General features: G+C 36.9%; 2 protein-coding genes across 3 annotated transcripts in view; one reads left to right on the top strand and one right to left on the bottom strand.

Moving 5' to 3' along the window:
- Window positions 1–8,169, top strand: part of TDG (thymine DNA glycosylase) — a 15,200-nt gene extending 7,031 nt beyond the window's left edge. For both annotated transcript variants that reach the window (XM_060776898.2, XM_060776897.2), the window contains exons 3-10: window positions 60–304; window positions 1,625–1,694; window positions 2,501–2,636; window positions 2,711–2,793; window positions 2,885–2,979; window positions 3,366–3,537; window positions 3,782–3,910; window positions 4,700–8,169. In XM_060776898.2, the coding sequence (XP_060632881.2) occupies window positions 60–304; window positions 1,625–1,694; window positions 2,501–2,636; window positions 2,711–2,793; window positions 2,885–2,979; window positions 3,366–3,537; window positions 3,782–3,910; window positions 4,700–4,833 (1,064 nt within the window). In that variant the 3' untranslated portion in view covers window positions 4,834–8,169. The remainder of the gene's footprint in view (window positions 1–59; window positions 305–1,624; window positions 1,695–2,500; window positions 2,637–2,710; window positions 2,794–2,884; window positions 2,980–3,365; window positions 3,538–3,781; window positions 3,911–4,699) is intronic.
- GLT8D2 (glycosyltransferase 8 domain containing 2) lies at window positions 8,153–21,111 on the bottom strand. The gene is made up of 10 exons (XM_060776899.2): window positions 20,737–21,111; window positions 17,361–17,409; window positions 16,184–16,282; window positions 15,065–15,233; window positions 13,401–13,518; window positions 12,972–13,056; window positions 12,612–12,724; window positions 10,998–11,164; window positions 9,886–9,998; window positions 8,153–9,015 (listed from the first exon to the last, which is right to left on the bottom strand). Exons 2-10 carry the CDS (start codon window positions 17,377–17,379, stop codon window positions 8,843–8,845), a joined length of 1,056 nt encoding a protein of 351 aa, XP_060632882.1. The 5' UTR covers window positions 17,380–17,409; window positions 20,737–21,111; the 3' UTR covers window positions 8,153–8,842.

The raw sequence follows: 21,111 nt of genomic DNA, 5'->3' as shown, positions 1-21,111 counted from the left end.
TAAAGGTTTTCATGTGTTCGTCATTACGAAAACTGTTAAAATCCTGTTCTGTCTTTCAGCACCAGTTAAAGGAAGAAAAAGAAGAACTAAATCTTCTGAGCCCAAAAAGCCTGCTGCTAAAGTCCCTAAAGCCCCTAAAGCCCCCAAAGTTCCTAAAGCTGCCAAATCAAAAGGCAAACAGGAGAAAATCACAGATAAGTTCAAAGTCAAAAGGAAAGTTGATCGGTTTAATGGTGTGACTGAAGCTGAATTGTTGACCAAAACTCTTCCTGATATATTGACCTTCAACTTAGACATTGTAATTGTAAGTTCAATAAAAAATCATTTTCCCCCTGTAAATGAATACTTTGTAACTAGTTCAGGTAGAAATGTAATAATAAATTCCAAAGTTATGTGCCTGTTACTACATTATAGCAAAAGCACTCTGTTTTCAATTTAGTATCCATAAAGCTAGCTGCTTCCTCTGTGCCCCAGGGTTTACTGTTTTTCCTTTTGTATATGTGGTTATATAATATAGAAGCATCAACTGAAATTCATATATTTGTTGGATACATAAAATAATAGAGTTGAAAGAGACCACATGGGCCATCCAGGCTAACCCCCTGCCATTCAGTAAAAGCACAATCAAAGCACTCCTGGCAGAAGGTCATCCAGCTTCTATTTACAAGCTTCCAAGAAAGGAGCTTCCACCACACTCTGAGGCAGAGTTCCACTGCTGAACTGCTCTTACAGTCTCCCACAATCTCAGAATATGGCTTTCTTTTCTCCACTTTATTCTCATAGCAGATTATGTTGGAGTGTAAGAAAGTGCCCTGGTGTCACCTGGTGAGTTTTATGGTAGATGAGGGCTTGAAATTGGATTACCAGAGTCCCGGTCGAACGTTTTAACTACTACGTCACATTGGCTCTCTGGTGAAAACTCTAATTTATGAACATTTGCGTATGCCTCAACAGTCCTATTGATTGATTTTAATGTTTGTGTGTATTTATAGTTTGTTGTATTCCGGCATTGAATGTTTGCCGTATAAATGTTGGGCTGTGCCCTGAGCCCGTTTCGGTGTGAGAAGAGCGGAATATAAATGCTTTAAATAAATAATAAATTAAATATTCAATTTTAAAGAGTTTTAAAGCTTTATAAACTAATGTTTTAGTGCAAAATGTAGAACTCCTGTTTACTCTCTAGTGATTGGTAAGACTGCTATATTAACTGTTGCGCTACCAATCACTCATTCTATCTTGGGAGAAAGACGGGATATAAATTAATAAATAAGGAAACAATTTTTGAAAAAATGAAAATGAGTATTTTATCAAGTGATCAATTTAAAGCTTATTTCTTTTTGAAGGAAATTTAGAAGATAGTCAGTTGTTAGTTCCAAATTATTTGTCTTCTAAATTCACTGGCAACTACAAGTGACCATCTTCTAATCTTTCCTTATACTTAGCAAAAACTTAGTCTTTTCAGTTTTTGCATTTCCTTACTTTTTAGAGTTTTTCATCATACTCAGAATAACCCTTTTAAATTAACAGTCATTTATTTCCTGGGTTTCTTGTCCAAATTTTAGATCAATGGCCTGCCTTACTCAGGCAAATAACAATAGTGATTAATGTATGTGTTTTTCTGTAGATTGGTATAAACCCAGGTTTAATGGCTGCCTATAAAGGACATCATTATCCAGGTCCTGGAAACCACTTCTGTAAGTGTCTTCATTCATAATCTGTTGAAATTTAAGAATTCAGTACTAATTTAGGTTTCTCTCATTGTAGAAAGTGAGAGGTTATATTTTGGGGGGCTAGGTCATGGCTAAGATTTGACTTCTGCTACAAGAAATTTAATGAAAAGATGTTTCTGTGTCTGGGTGGAACCGTGTGCCTTCAAATTGCATGCCCAACTTTAGGGTGAGCCCATGAATTTCAGAGGCTTTTCTTAGGAAAGGAATACTCAAGAGGTCGTTTTGCCAGTTCCTTCTTCTGAAATGTCACCTGCAGCACCTGGGATTCATTGGCGATATCCCATCCATTTACTAACTAGATCTGGCCCTACTTAGCTAACAAGACCAGATGGAATCTGGTGTTTTTAGGGTATTTGGGCCCTGCAGTGAAAAAGATGCATATATGAAATAGTTAGTCGATACGTTGTATTCCTCAACATGGAAAGCCAAGCAGTCATAATTTATAGGATAAGATATGAACTATGCTACATCTTTCCATGAACATTAGTGTCAAAGTGTGTAGCAAATTGCACCTCATTAAACACAGTATAATAGTAAGCAAATCTACTGTTATAGGATATTAGTTGTCTAGGCATTGCTAAAATGTTGATTATGTGGTAATGTTATCTCTAGCAACCTAATCATTAATGCTGGTATATCTGATTTGTTTCTGTAAGTTATATCTTTTATACTTGTAACATTTTAGTGAGAAATAGAGGGACAATACATTGGGATCGTGTGATATGTGTATTTCTAAAACTATAAGGAGCATGTATGTTCTTGCTTCACAGGGAAGTGTCTATTTTTGTCTGGTTTAAGTGAAGAGCAGTTGAATCATATGGATGACCATACTTTGCCATTTAAATATGGAATTGGTTTTACAAATATGGTGGAAAGGACAACACCAGGTAGCAAGGATCTTTCCAGGTACAGTAAAGTTCAAATACTCTGCAGTAGATCACTGCTAGTTGTGGTCCTATTTTTATTTGTGTCTCTTTTAGCAAAGAGTTTCGGGAAGGAGGACGAATTCTGGTACAGAAGTTGCAGAAGTATCAACCTAAAATAGCAGTTTTTAATGGAAAATGTGAGTTTGATTAACCTACAAAGTTTCTGCATTTTGAGCCCGCTATTCTTGTCTTGTGACTAACAATGGTTTTATCTCAATTTCACTGTAGGTATTTATGATATTTTTAGTAAAGAGGTTTTTGGAGTCAAGGTTAAAAAGCTGGAATTTGGGCTACAGCCACATAAAGTCCCAGATACAGAAACAGTAAGTTCCTATCATTTTTAGGAATGTAACTATTCAGAGGCTTCACATTCATGGAGAGAAACATTTATCAAAATGTTTTACATTTGCATTGGCCAAGAAAATAACTTGCTGTTCTGAGTGTAGATCTGTATTCAAAGCTGACATTATTCTCTTTAAGATTTTGAAATTTCAATGCCTGTGATTGAGATTATGAAGATTCCTGGCAAGTAAGGCTAGGCCTAAATTCAGTTGCTAGTCCCAGCTAAAGTTGCACTTGTTGAATTAGTTGCTAAATAATAAGTCAATACTTGTGTGATTCCCACAGATTTTGGATGTAGACCTTATTATTTAAAATACATACCATTTGATGATTTCTGATTTAACATTTGTTTGGTGGTTTTGTACAGCTTTGCTATGTTATGCCATCGTCCAGTGCAAGATGTGCTCAGTTTCCTCGTGCACAAGATAAGGTTCATTATTACATAAAACTCAAAGAATTGAGGGATCAACTGAAAGGTATTATACCGAATGCTGAAATCCAGGAAGTACATTACTCATTTGACTTGCAGCTTGCACAAGGTAAGGATATTAAGCGCAAACACATTATTTTTACGATAATCTAATATGACTTAGCAAAATAAAGTAGACCTAGGTTAGTGCTTAGTGCTATAAACTGCAAAAATAAAGATGTTAAACATGTGCTTCAGAATTTATCACTAAGTACTTTTAAAAGTTTGCACATTTGGGAGGTATTAAATTAAAAGTAATAACAGTCCTACTCTGTTGTAAAACTCATAAGAAATTTGTGGGTTTGTTTATCCAGAGGATGCTAAGAAGATGGCCGTCAAAGAAGAAAAGTATGATCCAGGATATGAAGCAGCCTATGGAGGTGCTTATGGGGAGGAAACAACACCAGAGAGTGAGCCCTGTAACTTCCCATCAAATGGAACAGGTAGAGATTTTTGTGATTTTTTTCATTAATGTAGGATGTGTTAAGATTACTTTCCTTCAATTATAATCACAACATCTCAGAACAATATAGGAAGGAATAAAAATCCCTCTGTGCTGCAGTCTGACCTTGAAAGAGACATGACACTGATCCCCTAAGGCCTGTGATTTATTTATTTTTTATTGTGTCAGAAGCGAATTGAGGGTACAGTTATAATGTATTTAAAAAGACAAAGTAAGTTAAAAACTTGGCATTATACTTGGGGTGCCTCTGGTGTGGCTGAAGAAGGTCCTCCATTGTGCATGTGGCAAGGCTCAGGCTGAATTGTAGTAGGTGGTCTGTGGTTTGCTCTTCTCCACACTCACGTGTCATGGAATCCACTTTGTAGCCCTATTTCTTAAGGTTGGCTCTGCATCTCATGGTGCCAAGAGTGCAGGCTATTCAGTGCCTTCCAAGTCTCCCAGTCTTCTGTGTGCCCAGAAGGAAGCCTCTCATTAGGTCTCAGCCACTGATTAAGGTTCAGGGTTTTAGCCTGCCACTTTTGGACTCTCATTTGCAGAGGTGTTCCTGTGAGTATCTATATAGATCTTAGAAAGCTATTTCTTGATTTAAGGCATTAGCATCCTGGCTGATATCCAAACAGAGGATTGGCCAAAGATATCCATGCCTTGGTCCTTTTGGTATTGGCTGCTACTTTCCGATGGATTTTTGTTCATTCCAGGATGATCTACAGATGTAATAATTTGAATAATATCAACTTAAAACTATTACTTTTGTTTTGTTTTTATGCAGCAACTGCTACAGAGTACAGCAGTAGTTCTTCCTTTGGCGAAGTCGCCAATGGACAATGGATGACCCAGTCTTTCACTGACCAGATTCCAGAGTTCAGCAACTCTAGACCACAAGAGGAAGGAAATGATGCTTAAAGTCTGCCTGTAAGAGCCAGGCCTAAGTGCTGCAGGGTTTTAAACACATTTGTCAAGAATGGTACCTCAGTTCCCCCAACTGAAGCATTTTAATAGCATTTTACCTCTTATTTTTTCTTATGCTAACCATTTGTGTTGTTAGATTTAGGCATATGAATTATGTCACTTTAAAGAAATGTCCCAAGTTTTTTTAAGATAAAAAGCCCTTTTCTTTTTTTCTATGAAACTTTTATATTTAAATTGTTCCATAGTTGCAGTTTTAGCAAACTGAATCATTTGTGACGATCCATTTCTTATTTTCAACTTGTATTTTGTAATGTAACAGGTGGACTTATATTTTTAACCAGTCCCTTCATATGTTGGGATATTTCATATGTAGTTTAGTACATCTAAGAAGGTGGGAAGAGGCTTTTAGATTACACATTGTTACAGGACATTGACACAACGTGCAGTTGTCCACCACATCTGTTACACAATAATAAACAGGCCTACTTTTTAGAGAGCTTCTTTGTCGCAGAAGCAACATCAGGCATTTTGCCCCTTTGTTTTTGTTTTTAAGGAGCTCAGTTTCTTAACTCAGTCCTGGAGCATGCATGTAGTTGCATACATCATTTGCTTCCACCAATTTAATATGTGAGCTGTCTCGCTGAAAAACATTAGGACTGGAGCACATGACTGCTACCTGTTTTTACTAGAGTCAAACACTTTCACTCTACCTTTATCTTGGTTATTTGCTACTGCATCAGCTGTCATTTTCTTTTCTTATCAACATGCCATTTCATGTATTCTCAGAATGTTGACCAAGTAAAAGGATAGTAAATAAAGAGCAACACTCAAAAAGCAGGGGAATTCCAGACAAGAATCAGTCAGGGGCAGCTATCACTTCCAAACAAAGAATTCCCCCAGGCAGCAATCAGCCAGGCTTTGAAGCTGCAATGTCATTAAATGCTAATCAAGGTGGCCAATTGCAATATTCACTTACTTCAAGCAGACAGGAGTTCTTTCTCCCATCCTGGACATTCCATACATATATAAACCTCGCTTGCCTACTTTCCAACAGACCCCTCAACCTCTGAGGATGACTGGCATAGATATGGGCAAAATGTCAGGAGAGAATGCTTCTGGACCATGGCCATACAGTCCAAATTCCAGCCATGAAAGCATTTGACAACACATTGACCAAGTGTTTGACATAACGTTGGTGCTCTGTTTGCTGATACATTGTGAGCTGTTGACGCCCAACTAGAAAAAGGGCAGTGCTTCCCATATCAGATAACTTGGTTCATTGAAACAGACATGGATAATTGTCTTCCTTTGTCTTAGGCAGTGATCTTTAAATTCTAACCGAGGTTTTATTAAAACACATCGTATTTCTCCTTTCCCTATATTTTGGCTCAGCCTTAAGAAGTATTGCTTGTGGGGAAAAGACAGTACTATCTTCAGTGTAGTATCTGGGATTTGATTTTAACATGATGAACAGGACATGTGGACCAGTCTTTATTGTTCAGAAGATGAGAGTACACATACATACACATTTCTAGGGAAATTTTTGATAATTCTCCCCTTGTTTTCCCTATCTCAGGAAGAGTGGGAAATCCTGCCTCGTATCTATTTCACTCTTTTTTCTCACTTTTAGAATGAGTAACATGTAGGACAGCTCTAAGAATGGAAGAGTTTAATAATTCAACTCCACTCAAATAGGAAGCAAAATTTTCCAGAATTCAATAATTTTCCTTTCTTGGAAATGTAACACTCCATATCTTACTGACCAGACTGTTAGTAGTGCTAGCAAGCTGTTCAAGTGTTTGGAAGCCACAAGCATGCTCTGGGGAGTATCTAGCCATTTGCAAAACATTTTCTAAGGTTCAGGGCATGATTCACTTTCATTGCAAGTGCAGTAGCACTTGTTTTATCTTTCCCTTATAGGCAACATAATAGCACATTGAGGGAATGGGAAATCCCTGTGCTGCACCATACTTCATTTCCCTATGCCTTTTAGGCTAAGGTTGTTGAAAAAATATTACATATGAATAAAAGAGGAGGCCCTGATGTACTAAAGCACAGTTTGCATACCTAAGTGAAGTTAAGCCTAATTGGAAAACTGCAAGCTGGTGCTGAACTCACAATGTAAGTGGATCATGCCTACTTTCTTTAGTTCAATTGAGATTGAAAAGAATTGTCTTTGTATTATTCCATCCCCCTCAATCCACAAAAAGGGTAAGATACGACTTAAAAGAAAAAGCAATAAGAGAGTTAAGCAGATTTGGATAAACTGTCAATCAGGTGCTCTAGATACTTGAATGATGTGCAAGAACTGTGTTTACATAATATGTACATGATTTCGATCACTATATAAGTGGCATTAGGCGTAAGTAGCTAAGTGGATGGATTGGAAAGTAAAATAGTTCCATAGCTGATTCACAACTTTGGAACCTTTTCACTATATTAAGACTTGCTCATGCTTAAGATGTAGGCATGTCTGTGGACTCCCACCTAAATCATGTACCTTAATCCTAAAATACAGTGTTTTGGTTTCATTTTTTAAATTAAGATTCAGGTGTATATTCTACGATCATGTTGGTTACTTCCTGGGGGGAAAAGTTCATTATCTGGTCAACAGACTAAATGATTCATTGGCAGAATAATCCTTTCCATATTTACTCAGAAGCAAGATCTTCTTTTCATTGGGATATGACTTGCTAGTGAATATGTCTAGGACAGGCATGGGCAAAGTTTGGCCCTCCAGGTGTTTTGGACTTCAACTCCCACAATTCCTAACAGCCTCAGGTCCCTTCCTTTCCCCCCTCAGTCACTTAAGCAGCTGGGGAGGGAGGAAAGGGCCTGATGCTGTTAGGAATTGTGGGAGTTGAAGTCCAAAACACCTGGAGGGCCAAACTTTGCCCATGCCTGGTCTAGGATCACAGCCTTAGTTTATCTTTTATGTATCGCTGTTTACATGGACACTTTTTAGCAAGTGCTTGAAGTGCCTTGCATCAGGGATCTGGAACAATTTTTATTTTTAACAGACCTATATTATTCCAGATAAATAGCTCAGTAGTAACTATTGTAAAAGGGAACATCTTGGATTGAAAGAGGCATCATTAAATTACTGAGAAATAAAGTGCACAATGGTTTAATGAAATGTGAATACACATCTCAAATATGGTGCTTTGAAACTGTACTTAATAATTTTGGTCTGCCAGTCTCTTGCAAAAAAAAGTCTTAACATGAATTACTGGTGCTTAATTGTGACATTGTCTTGATGCTGGATTGCTATTTGCTTTGAGAAGAAACAGTGATAAATTATTTGAAATGAATAAAAGAATTGATGTTTAATTTATTGTCTATTTAATATTGACCACAGTAAGTACCTACACAGACGTTTTTATTCTGGACTTTTATAAATGACTCTTCAATAAGTAACTATTATTTACAGAATACAGTAGAGTCTCGCTTATCCAACGTTCTGTATTATGCAGTCTGCCTCCCACCTGGATGCACAGCTATAGTTAATATTTTCAATACAATGCTTTGGTGCTAAATTCTTAAATACAGTAATTACTACATGATGTTACTGTGTATTGAACTGCTTTTTCTGTTGATTTGTTGTAAAACATGTTTTGGTGCCTAATTTGTAAAATCTTAACGTAATTTGATTTTTTAATAGGCTTTTTCTTAATCCCTCCTTATTAGCCAATATTCTGCCGGCCCGTTTATGTGAGACTCTACTGTATGACATAAAATAGTGATTTGTGTTTTTTAAAAAAATATTTCTCAAAACTTTGTAGTCGGACTTGTAAGGCCTGAAAACGAAGTTTCTCTGAATTGTCCATACTTCATCAGCGATTGTTTGCACTCTTCTCTTCATTTTGATACAACCTTTGAAAAAGTGTGTTGATCTCATAAACTAGTTGTATACACAACAAAGGTGATAAATCACATCACAAAATATTAATTACATTGTTATGTACTTGGGACTAATCTTCGTGCCTTCAAAATGTCAATGCCATCAGCTGTTGGGACGAATCAGTTTAAAAGTCCCTGAAGGGTCAGGAACAAACCACTTTTCCCATAGGTCAGTGTGAACACTAGGGTAATCCCAAGGCTTGTATCTTCCATTCCAGTGCAGTAACTTGGCATCATGAAGAAAATGCTCTGAGTACCTGGCATCAGGACTCCAGCCTACATCAGTTAAAAAATAAAAGCTGCTTTTAGAGAAGATTTGTAGGAAAACTGATCCTTCTTCACAGATAAAATAAAAGGCACAGATACCATCCAGTTTAAGTACATGATTAACTCTGCCTCTGAATTGTATAGCACGGTCTGAATGTCAGCTCAGAAGTGAGAGATTTTTTTAATAAATAGATTTGAGATCAAAGCCACAATCCAGAGGGAATCCAACTGAATTAAATCCCCAAAAATTACATGAATGGGAAATAAATTGTAATGATCTTGTCCCACTGATACTTAAACTGAATTTTGGAGAGTGGTTCAAATGTTTGCCGTCACAACACCAAAGCAAGAAGCAAACCTGCATTCCTCCCTGCACTGAAAGACAGGCCCAGCTGATGACTCAAATAAGAATTCTGATTACTTAAATAAGAATTAGTATGTTTTGCCTCAGCATAAGATGACAAAGCCCCAGTCAGAGTACATCATTAGTTTTCTGATTTCTTACACATGTATACTTCAATAAAAACGTAATGTGGTGCAATGAGTTAAACCCTTGTGCCAGCAGGACTGCTGACCAACAGGTTGGCGGTTAGAATCTGGGGAGTGGGTGAGCTCCCGTCTTAGCTCTGCCTTTCCCCTGAGAGAAGTCTCCCACAGGATTCCGGGCATTCCCTGGGCAATGTCCTTGCAGACAGCCAATTCTCTCACACCAGAAGCGACTGGTGTCGCTCCTGACATGAAAATAAAAGCATGAAGATTAATGATATGATGTCACTTTGTACCCACATTGCAGGGTACAGTAACAAAAATAACTGTTAGAAATAACTAAAAATTGTCCATTTTCAGTTAATATATACAAGTTCAGAATCAAAAACTTACCTAGATGCCGAATATGCCATAAGGGATTAATTGATGAATATTTTCCATGGAATACAATGAGCATTGGTGAAGTTGCCACACCTCCTGCAAGTGTGCTGCTGTATAGGTTTTCTCTGGAGTGGGGTGTAGGGAGATAATTTTAAAATTATTAAGACATTCTGAAGATGTATTTAGCTCTTTCAATAACTTAATATGAATAAGCAATAAATAGCAAGAACCATCCCAATTCAATTAAAATACGAACAGCATTTAGAATTTTGATGCCTGCCCAAGCATACTTTTTCTGAGTCGCCTGAGGTCTGAGAAGGGCAGTATATAAATATAGTAAGTAAGTAAGTAAGTAAGTAAGTAAATATTTTTTTCTAATTAAGCCAAGAGAGTTTCCTTAAGTCCCTCCCCTCTGCAGACTGCTGGCAACGCCAGTCTAGGAGATCAAAAGCTCCCCTCCAGCCATACAATTGGCCTTTCTGTCCAGAGGTGAGTGTTTTATATACTGCATACTACCCTCAACCTTTATGATTCAAACATAGCTATCTGTGTTAGACTTTAGAAAAAAGGAATGTATTATCAGAAACTAGCCAGTAATGAGTAAAACATCCACTGTGCATACATTACTGTCACATTAATCTCACTCAATCATTTGAGCAATACTAAATAGTATTTATAATCTAGATATTTGTCTAAGAAGTATATAGTTTGCAAGCTCAGAAAACAAAAATGTGGCACATAAACCATATAATCAGTTGAAGGTACATTAGAGTCTCACTTATCCAACATAAATGGGCCGGCAGAATGTTGGATAAACGAAAATGTTGGATAATAAGGAGGGATTAAGGAAAAGCCTATTAAACATCAAATAACATGATTTTACAAATAAAACACCAAAACATCATGTTTTACAACAAATCGACAGAAAAAGCAGTTTGATACATGATAATGTTATGTAGCAATTACTGTATTTACGAATTTAGCACCAAAACATTGCAATGTATTGAAACAGCTGTGGATCCAAGTGGGAGGTAAACTGTTAGATAATACATAATGTTGGATAAGTGAAGGTTGGATAAGCAAGACTCTACTGTACTACAAAATAGAACACTATCCATACATACTCTACATTTTTCTGCATCCATTTTTCTAACTGCTTTGTAATTCGCTGGTGCTTCCATTCTGTCATATTGGCAACAATAACACCAGGATTAAAGGAACAGGTGCTGGGGCTTACGCCAAGATCTCGAATTGTTTGTTTTCGATAGTCCAAAAACCCCATATATGTATTCTAGGGAAAAGAAAGTTGTGATTACTATAATTCAATAAATGTAGTCCCAAAGTTTATTTCGCAATATTTAACTTAACAATATTTATTCACATGTTATGTGTTTCTCATTGGGAGAGGAAAGAGTTGACAAGAATGCATAGACGCACAATGTGATTCACAAGTAGTTTTTCCTTATGTGACTCCTAAGGCGAAACTCCCACAACTTTTCTTGGCAAGATCTGTTCAATGGGACTTTGTGTTCCCTCCCTTTGAGGCAGGAAGATAGCGACTTATCCAAAATGTTTTTTCATGGCCAAGCAGTAACACTCAAGCCCTAGTTTCTAGTACAAGTAATAAAAAGACATTTAAGGCTATACCATATAAAACTGACTGCTTTATTAAATCCTGACATACTCAACCTATAATAAAGATCTGACATAAAAGTCTGTTTATTTCAGGGATATGTATTGGATCTTGAGGACCTTCTGAATGAGTATAATGTAGCACAAATATCCTGAGGCTGATATATGAAAGGAGCAAGCAAAGTTCAGCTCTACAGATGATGTTGGACTACAATTTCCATTAGGTCTAACCAATAGTGGAAAAGTTACCATTGAGCAAACTCCCTTGGAAAAAGCAACCAGACTAATGAACAGGGCTACTTACAGGGACTTCTTTGTTAGTGATTACTCAGTGATTACTATCACTCTTTCTGGGCAATTTAAAGGAGTGATTATAACTTATATAAAGTCTTACACAGCTTAGGTCCAGGCCATTTGAAGGAATATATCCTCACATGCCAATCTGAGAAACAGGCTCATCTTGCTGAGCTACCATGTTCATATAATATCTGATGGGTGGCTGGGGAAACGTCTTCATGGCTGCTACCAGAGTCCGAATCCCTTCCAGGAGAGGATCGACCAGCTTATTCCATTGATAGTATGAAATCTTTATTCCAACAGCCTTTTTAGAAATGACTGTAATGGTTTCAATGGTGGACTGGGGGTCCAAAAAAGCATGATTCAAAATTACTCTTAAGCCATAGAATGTACAGGGGAACCTCGAGGGAAGGCAATAGCAAAGATCCCCGTGAACAGATCTTGCCAAGAAGCCCTATGATAGTTTTGCCTTAGGTTGAAGTTTGAAGGCAAATAATTTAAATATTTTAAATTGTTCTTCCTTCAAGAGCCTAATTATATTTGAACTACTTTTTGTATATTTTTGCCTATATTATATATTCAGTAAACAAACAACAGGGTCGCCTTTTCCAGCCCCCTACCAGAGCAGTCTCGAGGCCTGTGCCTCAAACAATTTTCCAAATGCCAGTGGAGCCCCTGAAAACCATGTTAGCACCTGAGCCCATACCACATTTGTCCTTCAAGATTACTATGCAGATAGTGAACCATAGAAGAATGAGCTAAAAATAAACAAACCAATAGGAATGTTTGGTTTTGTAAGGATTTCCTACCTGCATTCCTACACTTCTAACCATTTCGTGAGTTGAAGGCAAGTCACAGTCATCTGAAAAAGCTGCAGCGTGACCACGGGCTAATTTTGTATCAAACAGGTCTTGGATGTCACCTATAAAATATACATTGATTTCAAAAGCCTAATCGGTCTGTGTATATTACCCTTGACTTTCACTACATGCCCATCAACTGATACAACAACCAGCCAATCTTAAGAACTTCCAATGCATGGCTGCTATCTCTGCTTTCAAATTCTGACATTCAGCTGACTAAATTATTACAAATAAATCAATGCTGAGTGATGATTAATAATATGAAAGTACTACATTTTTTCATATTATTTTCTGTAGAGACATTACCTTGTACAATCACGTCATCATCGAGATATATCACTTTTTCGTGTTCATGGATAAGTAGAGGGAGGTAAAACCGAACAAAGTTTAGCTGTTGGATTTAAAAGCAAATGTGTCAACAAAGCAGAAGAGATGTATTGTGATCATACATAGTTCACAGTGGTAATAATTCAAACAATAAAATGTCCAGTCTGGGAGGGAGGGGGAAATCAAACAGCACTGAGAGATGTAAATTCTTGTAGTCCCAACTACTTTGGACCCATAGCCTTCCTTTTGTTTGACTTCCTCAGGTCATCCATGTCCTAATAGGTTAAAATATGTATGGATTGCAGTTTTTATATAAAAAAAATACACAATTGCTATTAAGTGAATGTATTTTCCACTGCCCTGTGGTTATATTTTAGACTATCTGTTTTGTAGAGTTGCTTTACTTACAGGCTGAAGTAAGTCGGGACGAGCTGCATCTGGTCTGATTTTCCCTTTTAAAACCATGGGATTAAATTCTACAATTTTAAACTTTATATCTTTTAGTGCAGAGTTTTCGATCCATTTTCTGAAACAAATGAAAAAGCACATATTTGAGAAAATCCTGTCTAATTGAGTGTAGTGCGGTGTTACTTTTTTCCCTTGTTCCTAGTCCTCCATTCCATGCGCTTTGTAATCATAGAATCCTAGAGTTGGAAGGGATCACAAGGGCCATCCAGTCCAACCCACTTTTGCCATGTGAGGACACACAATCAAAGCGTCTCTGGCAGATGGCTATCTACCCTCTGCATGAAAACCTGTAGAGAAGGAGACTCCACCACACTTCAAGGCAGCATATTCCACAATACAGGCAAGAAAATAAGATCATCATCATCATCTCTGTACAATTTCAAAAATTTTCCAAACACTACACTTCAAACTAATGTGCTTTAATCACCTGCTATGTCTCAATATTTCCTAATATATGATTTACAAGGAATTCAAGCTGTCCCAATAATGATGTAGTTTTTCCACCTCTCCTTCAGTCTGCTCAATAAGAGCTCTTTCACACTTTGGAATTACAGTGTTATGGTCCCACCACTATGGTTCTGTCCTCTGAAATTCTGGGATGTGCAGTTTGGGGCAAGTTTATTTATTTATTTATTTGCTTTATTTCTATACCGCATTTTTCAGCCCAAACAGGCGAAAGTTGTTGACAATTCTTTGTCAGAGAGTTGTCATCCCTCCCTAAACTTGGATTTCATAGGATGCAGTCATGGCAATTAACGAAGGATTGCCAGCTTAGGGTGTTATTTTGCATTGTGTTACATAGGACACTGCTTTTGAAACTATGGGTCCTGGCTACAAATAGGGTCCTCTCAGCTCAATGTTGGGGTCATGAAAAATTTGGCAACAGTAAAAGGTTTCTGAACGCCACCCATTTACACAAATCTTTTAGCAACAACATGCAGTGCTTATGGTAGACTCTGCTGAAAATGCTTCAGTTGTACTCCACAAAAAAAGAAAACCACCCTGTTTAGTAAACTTTGCAAATGCTGATTTATTATCAGGAAAGGTTTGATTTTTATACCTATTTTATATACTTCTATACCTGGGGTCACATAAAAAATTATAAGTGGAAATGGTTTAAGAAGTCCTGATTTATGACATTTAACATGTGAACTACATGAATAACATGATAGTCCCATTTTCTCCAGATTATGGGACTTCACTTCAGCATAACCTACTGCCTTCTCCCCCTTCTCGGCTCCATCTTCTAACCTTCACAGTGCTGTTCATGTCCTATCCATAACTCTGTGCAGTTTTAGTTATTCTACTAGATCAGGCATCCTCAAACTGCAGCCCTCCGGCTGTTTGGGCCTCCAACTCCCAGAAACCCTAACAAGCTTGTTCAATTGTCAGGAATTCTGGGAGTTGAAGGCCCAAACAGCTGGAGGGCTGCAGTTTGAGAATGCCTGTACTAGATTTTCAGAACTGTTCAATCAGGAGTGTATTTGGCATGTCACCAGAATAATGAGGCTTCCATTAGAACATTGGTGCCCTTTAGCTAATGAATCTCAGGAACAGAATGGACAGAAATGCACAACTGAAATAATCCCATCTCATTATTTTACCTGATATGTGGAATTCCATTCTTTAGCCCAACTATATAGAACAAGATATTAGAATCAGTGTTGCTGTAAATGCTGTTGATGGCTGCTATCGCTGCACCCATTCTCCCAGCAGCAGCACATATCACCACAGGAATTTCGTCTTCCATGTCCTCAGTGCCTTCCAAATCAACTGAAAGGAGGAGGAAGAGCAAGAAACAGGAATATTATTACACACAATTAACAACGTTGTATTCTATTTGACATTTTATAGAAATATCACCCTCCAAAAAACAAAAACAAAAAGACAGTAGTGCTGACAGTCAATGCTGACTTTGGCAGACATTGCCATCGCTATCATCATCATGATCATTTATATATATCCATCTAGGAACAAATATGTGTTGTCAGTCCACATATCTATGCCTGGTATTTGCTGATAATGCCATTAGGAATGGAAAATAAATGTCTTAGTTTCAGACTTTCTTATGGAAATATTGGCTCTGCAGCTTGAAAGACTAACAAAAGACCAAGGCATATCTTGCCTTGGGAATTTGTATATTTCTAACAGATGTAATGTATTTCCAGGGGGAAAAATAGAAAGGAAAACCATGCACTTGACAATAGCTGTATATCTTTGAAAAATGTGTTTAAAAAACAGCCTGATAAACTCAGATCTACCTAATGTGTATAAAAGTGTGTACACTGAGGGTAAGTGTCCCAGAATACATAAACATTTCCATGCAGGAAGAAAAAATGGCATAACACTGAAACAAGACAAAAGTCTTTAGGATTCTGAGAAATTCTTCACAGCAAAAGCTACAAAGAGTCTTAAGGAACCTTAAAGATCAATCATTTATTCTGCCATAAATTTGCCCATATGCAAAACACACAGATTTGTTTTAGCCCTTGATAATGCCCTAGTGCTCATTCTTTGCATAAAGACTCCATTTCAGTTTGTGTGAGAGCTTCAGTTAAGACCCTGTAGGATGAAGTTTTGTCCTCCACCAAGAGCTGAAAAGAGTTCAGATGGAAAGCAAAAGAAACCCTGGCCTATTTACAACATCTGTATCACAAATAGAAAACATTTGGACTTCATGTTATTTATGAAAATCAAAATAGTTTCAAACAATGGGTGCCTACCTGCCTCATTCTTCAGAATGGCAGATGGCATCTTGTGAACTTTATTATACAGAATGACACAGACAGTCAAAATCAGAAGAAACAGTAGGATTTGGTTAACTGAAAGAGAAATAATGTCTGGTTATTAGTCAATGTTGCATGCAATTAATAGCAAAATCTGCAGCATATTTACTAAGGTCAGTCTTGACGTTAAAGCGAGAACAACACCCCAGGCAACTAATTTGAACATCATAAAAAAGCAACACATTATTACTTTAATGTTTTTATTCCTTGTGAGAACTACTTGAGAAATGCTTTCCCTCAGATATTTGATTCCATGTACGTACATGAAGAAATAGGCTTATGCTACCAACTTCATGTTCTAAGTTAGTCTTAAAGGAGCTACAAGATCCAGTTACATACTGATATGCCAGGTCAACATGGCTATGTCTTTGAATTATGTCTAGCTTCAGGGTGCATCTACACTGTAGAATCAATATAGTTTGATACCACTTTAATTTCCATGGCTCAATGCCATAGAATCATGGGATCATGGGATCTGTAGTTTTATCAGATCTTTAGTTTTCTTTGTCAAATACTGCTGGTACTTCTTCAGAACTCTTCAGAAATGCCTACCTGCCAAGGTCTGCTATCACTGTGAATAGAAATGCACATATTCCCCAAACTCAGCCCTCCAACCAACAATGGGCACAGAATTCTCCGTATATAACAAAATGCACATTACTGCTATTTCAGACTTGCACAACATATGGTCCGTGGGCCATTTGCAGCCTGCCAAAATATTTTGGCTGGCCTAAAAAAATTGTAGAAGGTGTAAAAGAAAGTAAAGATGTAACGAGTGCTTGTCGGAAAAGAGGAGGATCCCTTTTCTGTTGTGTCAGCAGGAGAGCATGGGAACCATCTGAGCTCCAAGGAGAAATTAGGTCCTTTGCATCACTAGCTCCAAGGAGCTCAGAGAAAAAAATCAGCCATCTCATTTTCTCAATCTGTTTTAATTTTGGCCCCTCCCTACTGCCAATTTTTCCACACTAACCAATAGGCTGCAGACGCAGTACAATACCTGGTAGCAAGACATGAATGCAATGGAATCATCCCATTTTGCCATGTTCATCAATTGACACTGCTAGTGATGCAAAGGACCTAATTTCTCCGGAAACAAACTTTGAAGATGTCTTACTTTTTCGTAGTAGAGCCATGTGATCCTTTCATTTGGTTGCAATCTGCAGCTGAAGGTGAAATTGAAGAAAGAGAAGTACAGAATGAAACACACAAAAAATGTAATATACATGGCCCCAAACAGGCCCAATTTCTTTTCCTTAGAAGTCTCAAAAGTAGAGTGACTTTTTAAATAGATAGTAATAATAATAATAAACTTTATTTATATCCCACCACCATCTTCCCGAAGGGACTCGGGACGGCTTACAAGGCACTCCAGGGTGCACATATAACATACAACAGGTTAAAAGGGTACAAAAGTTTAAAACAAGTAATATAAAATTATAACAACCCCCATCAACTCATGTAGCATAAAATCAAAATAATACAATTTTAAAACAACAGTAGATAAAACTAACTGCCACCAGTTCACAAGGTGACAAATGTCAACTTCATATTGTAGACAGACCTTGCACTGAAAATATTAATATTAACCAGAAATGCACTTCTGGGTGTTCGCTGTAAGGCATTTCTGGCTAACTTTGTGGCCTAGCTCAATGAAGGAAGAAAATTCTCCCTCAAAATTGCAGCAGTTTTCCATCCATGAAATACATGCTATTTTAGCATGCAGTTAAAGAACATTTCACTTTAATATAATGTTAAGTCTTTGTTGCTCCAGCACAGAATGTGAGTGGTTTAAGGCATCTGTCCTTGCATCTGTTTTTTATTTAAACACACAATACATAGGAACAGGAGTCAAAAGAAGAAGAAAAGATTCCAATGATGCCAAGATTTTCTTCTCTGTTTCAATCCCATAAGAAGGGAAAATTTGAAAACCTGATGAAAATAATGTTTAAATCTCATCTGTACACACATGCTAATCTTAATATAAATTAAATCAAGATCATACTGTATGTGTAATTTGTCCTGAGATACCACCATAGAATGGCGTGGCCCTTTTCTCAGTCAGTAAAGCTAATAGGCAGAGATGACAGGATTTGCAATGTATTATGATTCCAATATCCACAAGGGATACATTTCCAGACTTTGCATGCATATGTGAAATTGGGAATAATAGTGAACCATATTAAAACAAAAACCCCAAAAGGCCACAGAGTCATATTGAAGGATCTGAAAATGTCTAAAGGGGGCATATTTTGTCAAATGAAGATAAATTAAGACATGGATATCAGTCCTATGGATATGAGGAGTTGCATTATATAGCTCTGGAGGACAACAGGTTCTTGGAATCAGAGTGATGTCCATGTTTGTTTTGTCCTGTTATTGCTATACTTGAAACAAATTAGGTCTTGAATTCCTATATATATTAGAACTTGATTTTCAACTAAAAGTAGTAACCTAGGCACTCACAGAGCCAGTATGGTGCAGGCTTTAGTCCACTCTGGGCTATGTAATTCACTGGGCAACTTTGCGCTAAGTCACTCTTTTTTGACCCTACCTACCTCACAAATTTGTAACGTTATTTAACTTTGAGGTTAAAAGAGGGAAGAAGGACATGTACCATCTTGTTCTCAGGGATGAAAAGGGAAATATAACAAACACATATGTAGCCAAATAAAAGGACAAAAAGAACAGGCAACCTTGTGTGGCTGTTTGGAAACCAGCACATAAAATTGCCTTTGCTTTGAGCAAGATGCCTAATGGGGATATACCAAATCTCTAGATAGATAGATAGATAGATAGATAGACAGACAGACAGACAGATAGATGTAAAAATAGCTGCAAGGAAATGCTTTTAAGAAGAGTCATATCAGTCATGTTTGCAGATGACATTCAAAAGCAGGATACAACAAAGTCTCGCTAATCCAACCTTTGCTCATCCAACGTTCAGTATTATCCAACACAGTCTGCCTCTTGCCTGGAATCACAGCTATTTCAATACATTGTGATGTTTTGGTGCTAAATTCGTAAATACAGTAATTACTACGTAATGTATATTGAACTGCTGTCGATTTGTTGTAAAACATGATATTTTGGTGTTTAATTTGTAAAATCTTAACGTAATGTGACATTTAAGAAGCTTTTCCTTAATCCCTCCTTATTGTTCAACAATTTTGCTTATCCAACATTCTGCCAGCCCATTTATGTTGGATAAGCGAGACTCTACTGTATCATACTGTTCATGCCTTGTGAAAATATTGCTACAAGAGAAAAAAAATCTGGAAAATACATAAAACACAAGTTTTAATCTTTTTACTGTTTACATTGCATAGTAGAGTAACTGATGAATTATCTCCTCCCCCCCCCCTGACTCTTCTCTTCACTCGTGTTAAAAAAAAACACCCTGTTTTTAGCTTTATTTTCAATTTTTCTTTCTAAGTTAATACGCATCCATCATTAAATGGATGAGACCATAAAAAGAAAGAAACGTTATTCTGTTCAGAATATACCAGTGTTATGAAAAGAGAACATCTTGCAGACATATTCATGTTTCATAATCCTCATTTTAATATTTATATCCTACATTTGATTTTGTTTGTGTGTTTCTTAGATAACATAATGAAATACTGGATCTTGACATATTGAAACACCAATATTAAAAAGACACATACCCTGTGAAGACAGTAAATTATAGTCTGCAGAAATCTTACTTACATTTTTCTCATAATAACATGCACAACCCTAATTCACCATATTCCTATTTCATATAATGTAAGCCTCTTTTCTGGACCCCCAATAATAATAATAATAATAATAATAATAATTATTATTATTATTATTATTATTATTATTATGGTGCTACTCTTTGCCATTTGTAATTTGTATTTTCTGATAGTTTTCAAAAAAGTAGCTGACTGTGTTAAGTCTCTTGCAGCATAACAAGGAAGAAGGATTGGAGGGGAAGGAACATGGCAGCACTTTTAAGACTGTTTTTTATCATTGCAGTTTTTGGGAATCCCTTGAAAGAAGTGTGTTTATATCCATGAAAGCCCAGGCAATTTTTTAAAATTGTCTTAAAGATGCTGGTATGATCCCCCCCCCCCCAATTGCTTCCTTCTTCCTTTCTAGGTAAACATTAATATTTTTGTAACTTGCATCAAATTTTAAGATTCAAATATAACTTTTCAGAAAAATGCATTAAAACAACACTGGGATTTTTTTTTAACATGTGGAAAAGATATGGTCACTGACCATAAATAAAAAAATTGACTTGATGTGGAAAAAATATATAAGCAAAAGCCCAAGTTTTAATATTTGGAAGAAGCGATCACATTGTATACTTCTTATTATGCAGATATTTAATCAAGCATTTGGAGAATTGTTACCAAACATATTGACAATCACAAGAACATAGAACAAAATGAGAAGGTACAGCAAGGAAAGCAAGAAAAGTAAATAGCGAAGGCAATATTTGCAATGGACTTAATTTTTTTTACCTTTCAAGGGCAGTGGAGCAACTGAGAGTCCTCTTTCCGGAAAAATGACTGTGAAGCAGCTGCTTTTGGTAACTTGATGGTTTAATGTTGTAAATATTCATGCCAGTACTGCCTTTTTCTTGAGATTCCCACTAAAGGCAAGAGTGCTAAAAGGTTGTTGGGATTTTTTTGGAGTTTCTTTATAAATGCTCAGCTGAATAAATATCTTTTAAAATTCTTTTGTGGTTTACTTGGAGCTAGATTTCTCTGCAGTTACGGAGCTGCACAGAATCTAGATGCTGCCCTTATGGAGGGAGAGAGTCATATAAACTGCTTCCAGATGTGCTGAATGATGCAGTTCCAGAAGTGGCTAGCTTTCCTCCTCCCACCATGGTC

The sequence above is a fragment of the Anolis sagrei genome, chromosome 5 (assembly GCF_037176765.1).
Source record: "Anolis sagrei isolate rAnoSag1 chromosome 5, rAnoSag1.mat, whole genome shotgun sequence".
NCBI lineage: Eukaryota > Metazoa > Chordata > Lepidosauria > Squamata > Dactyloidae > Anolis > Anolis sagrei.
Note: the sequence above shows the minus strand (reverse complement) of the source record. Positions and strands in the feature narration are given on the sequence as shown.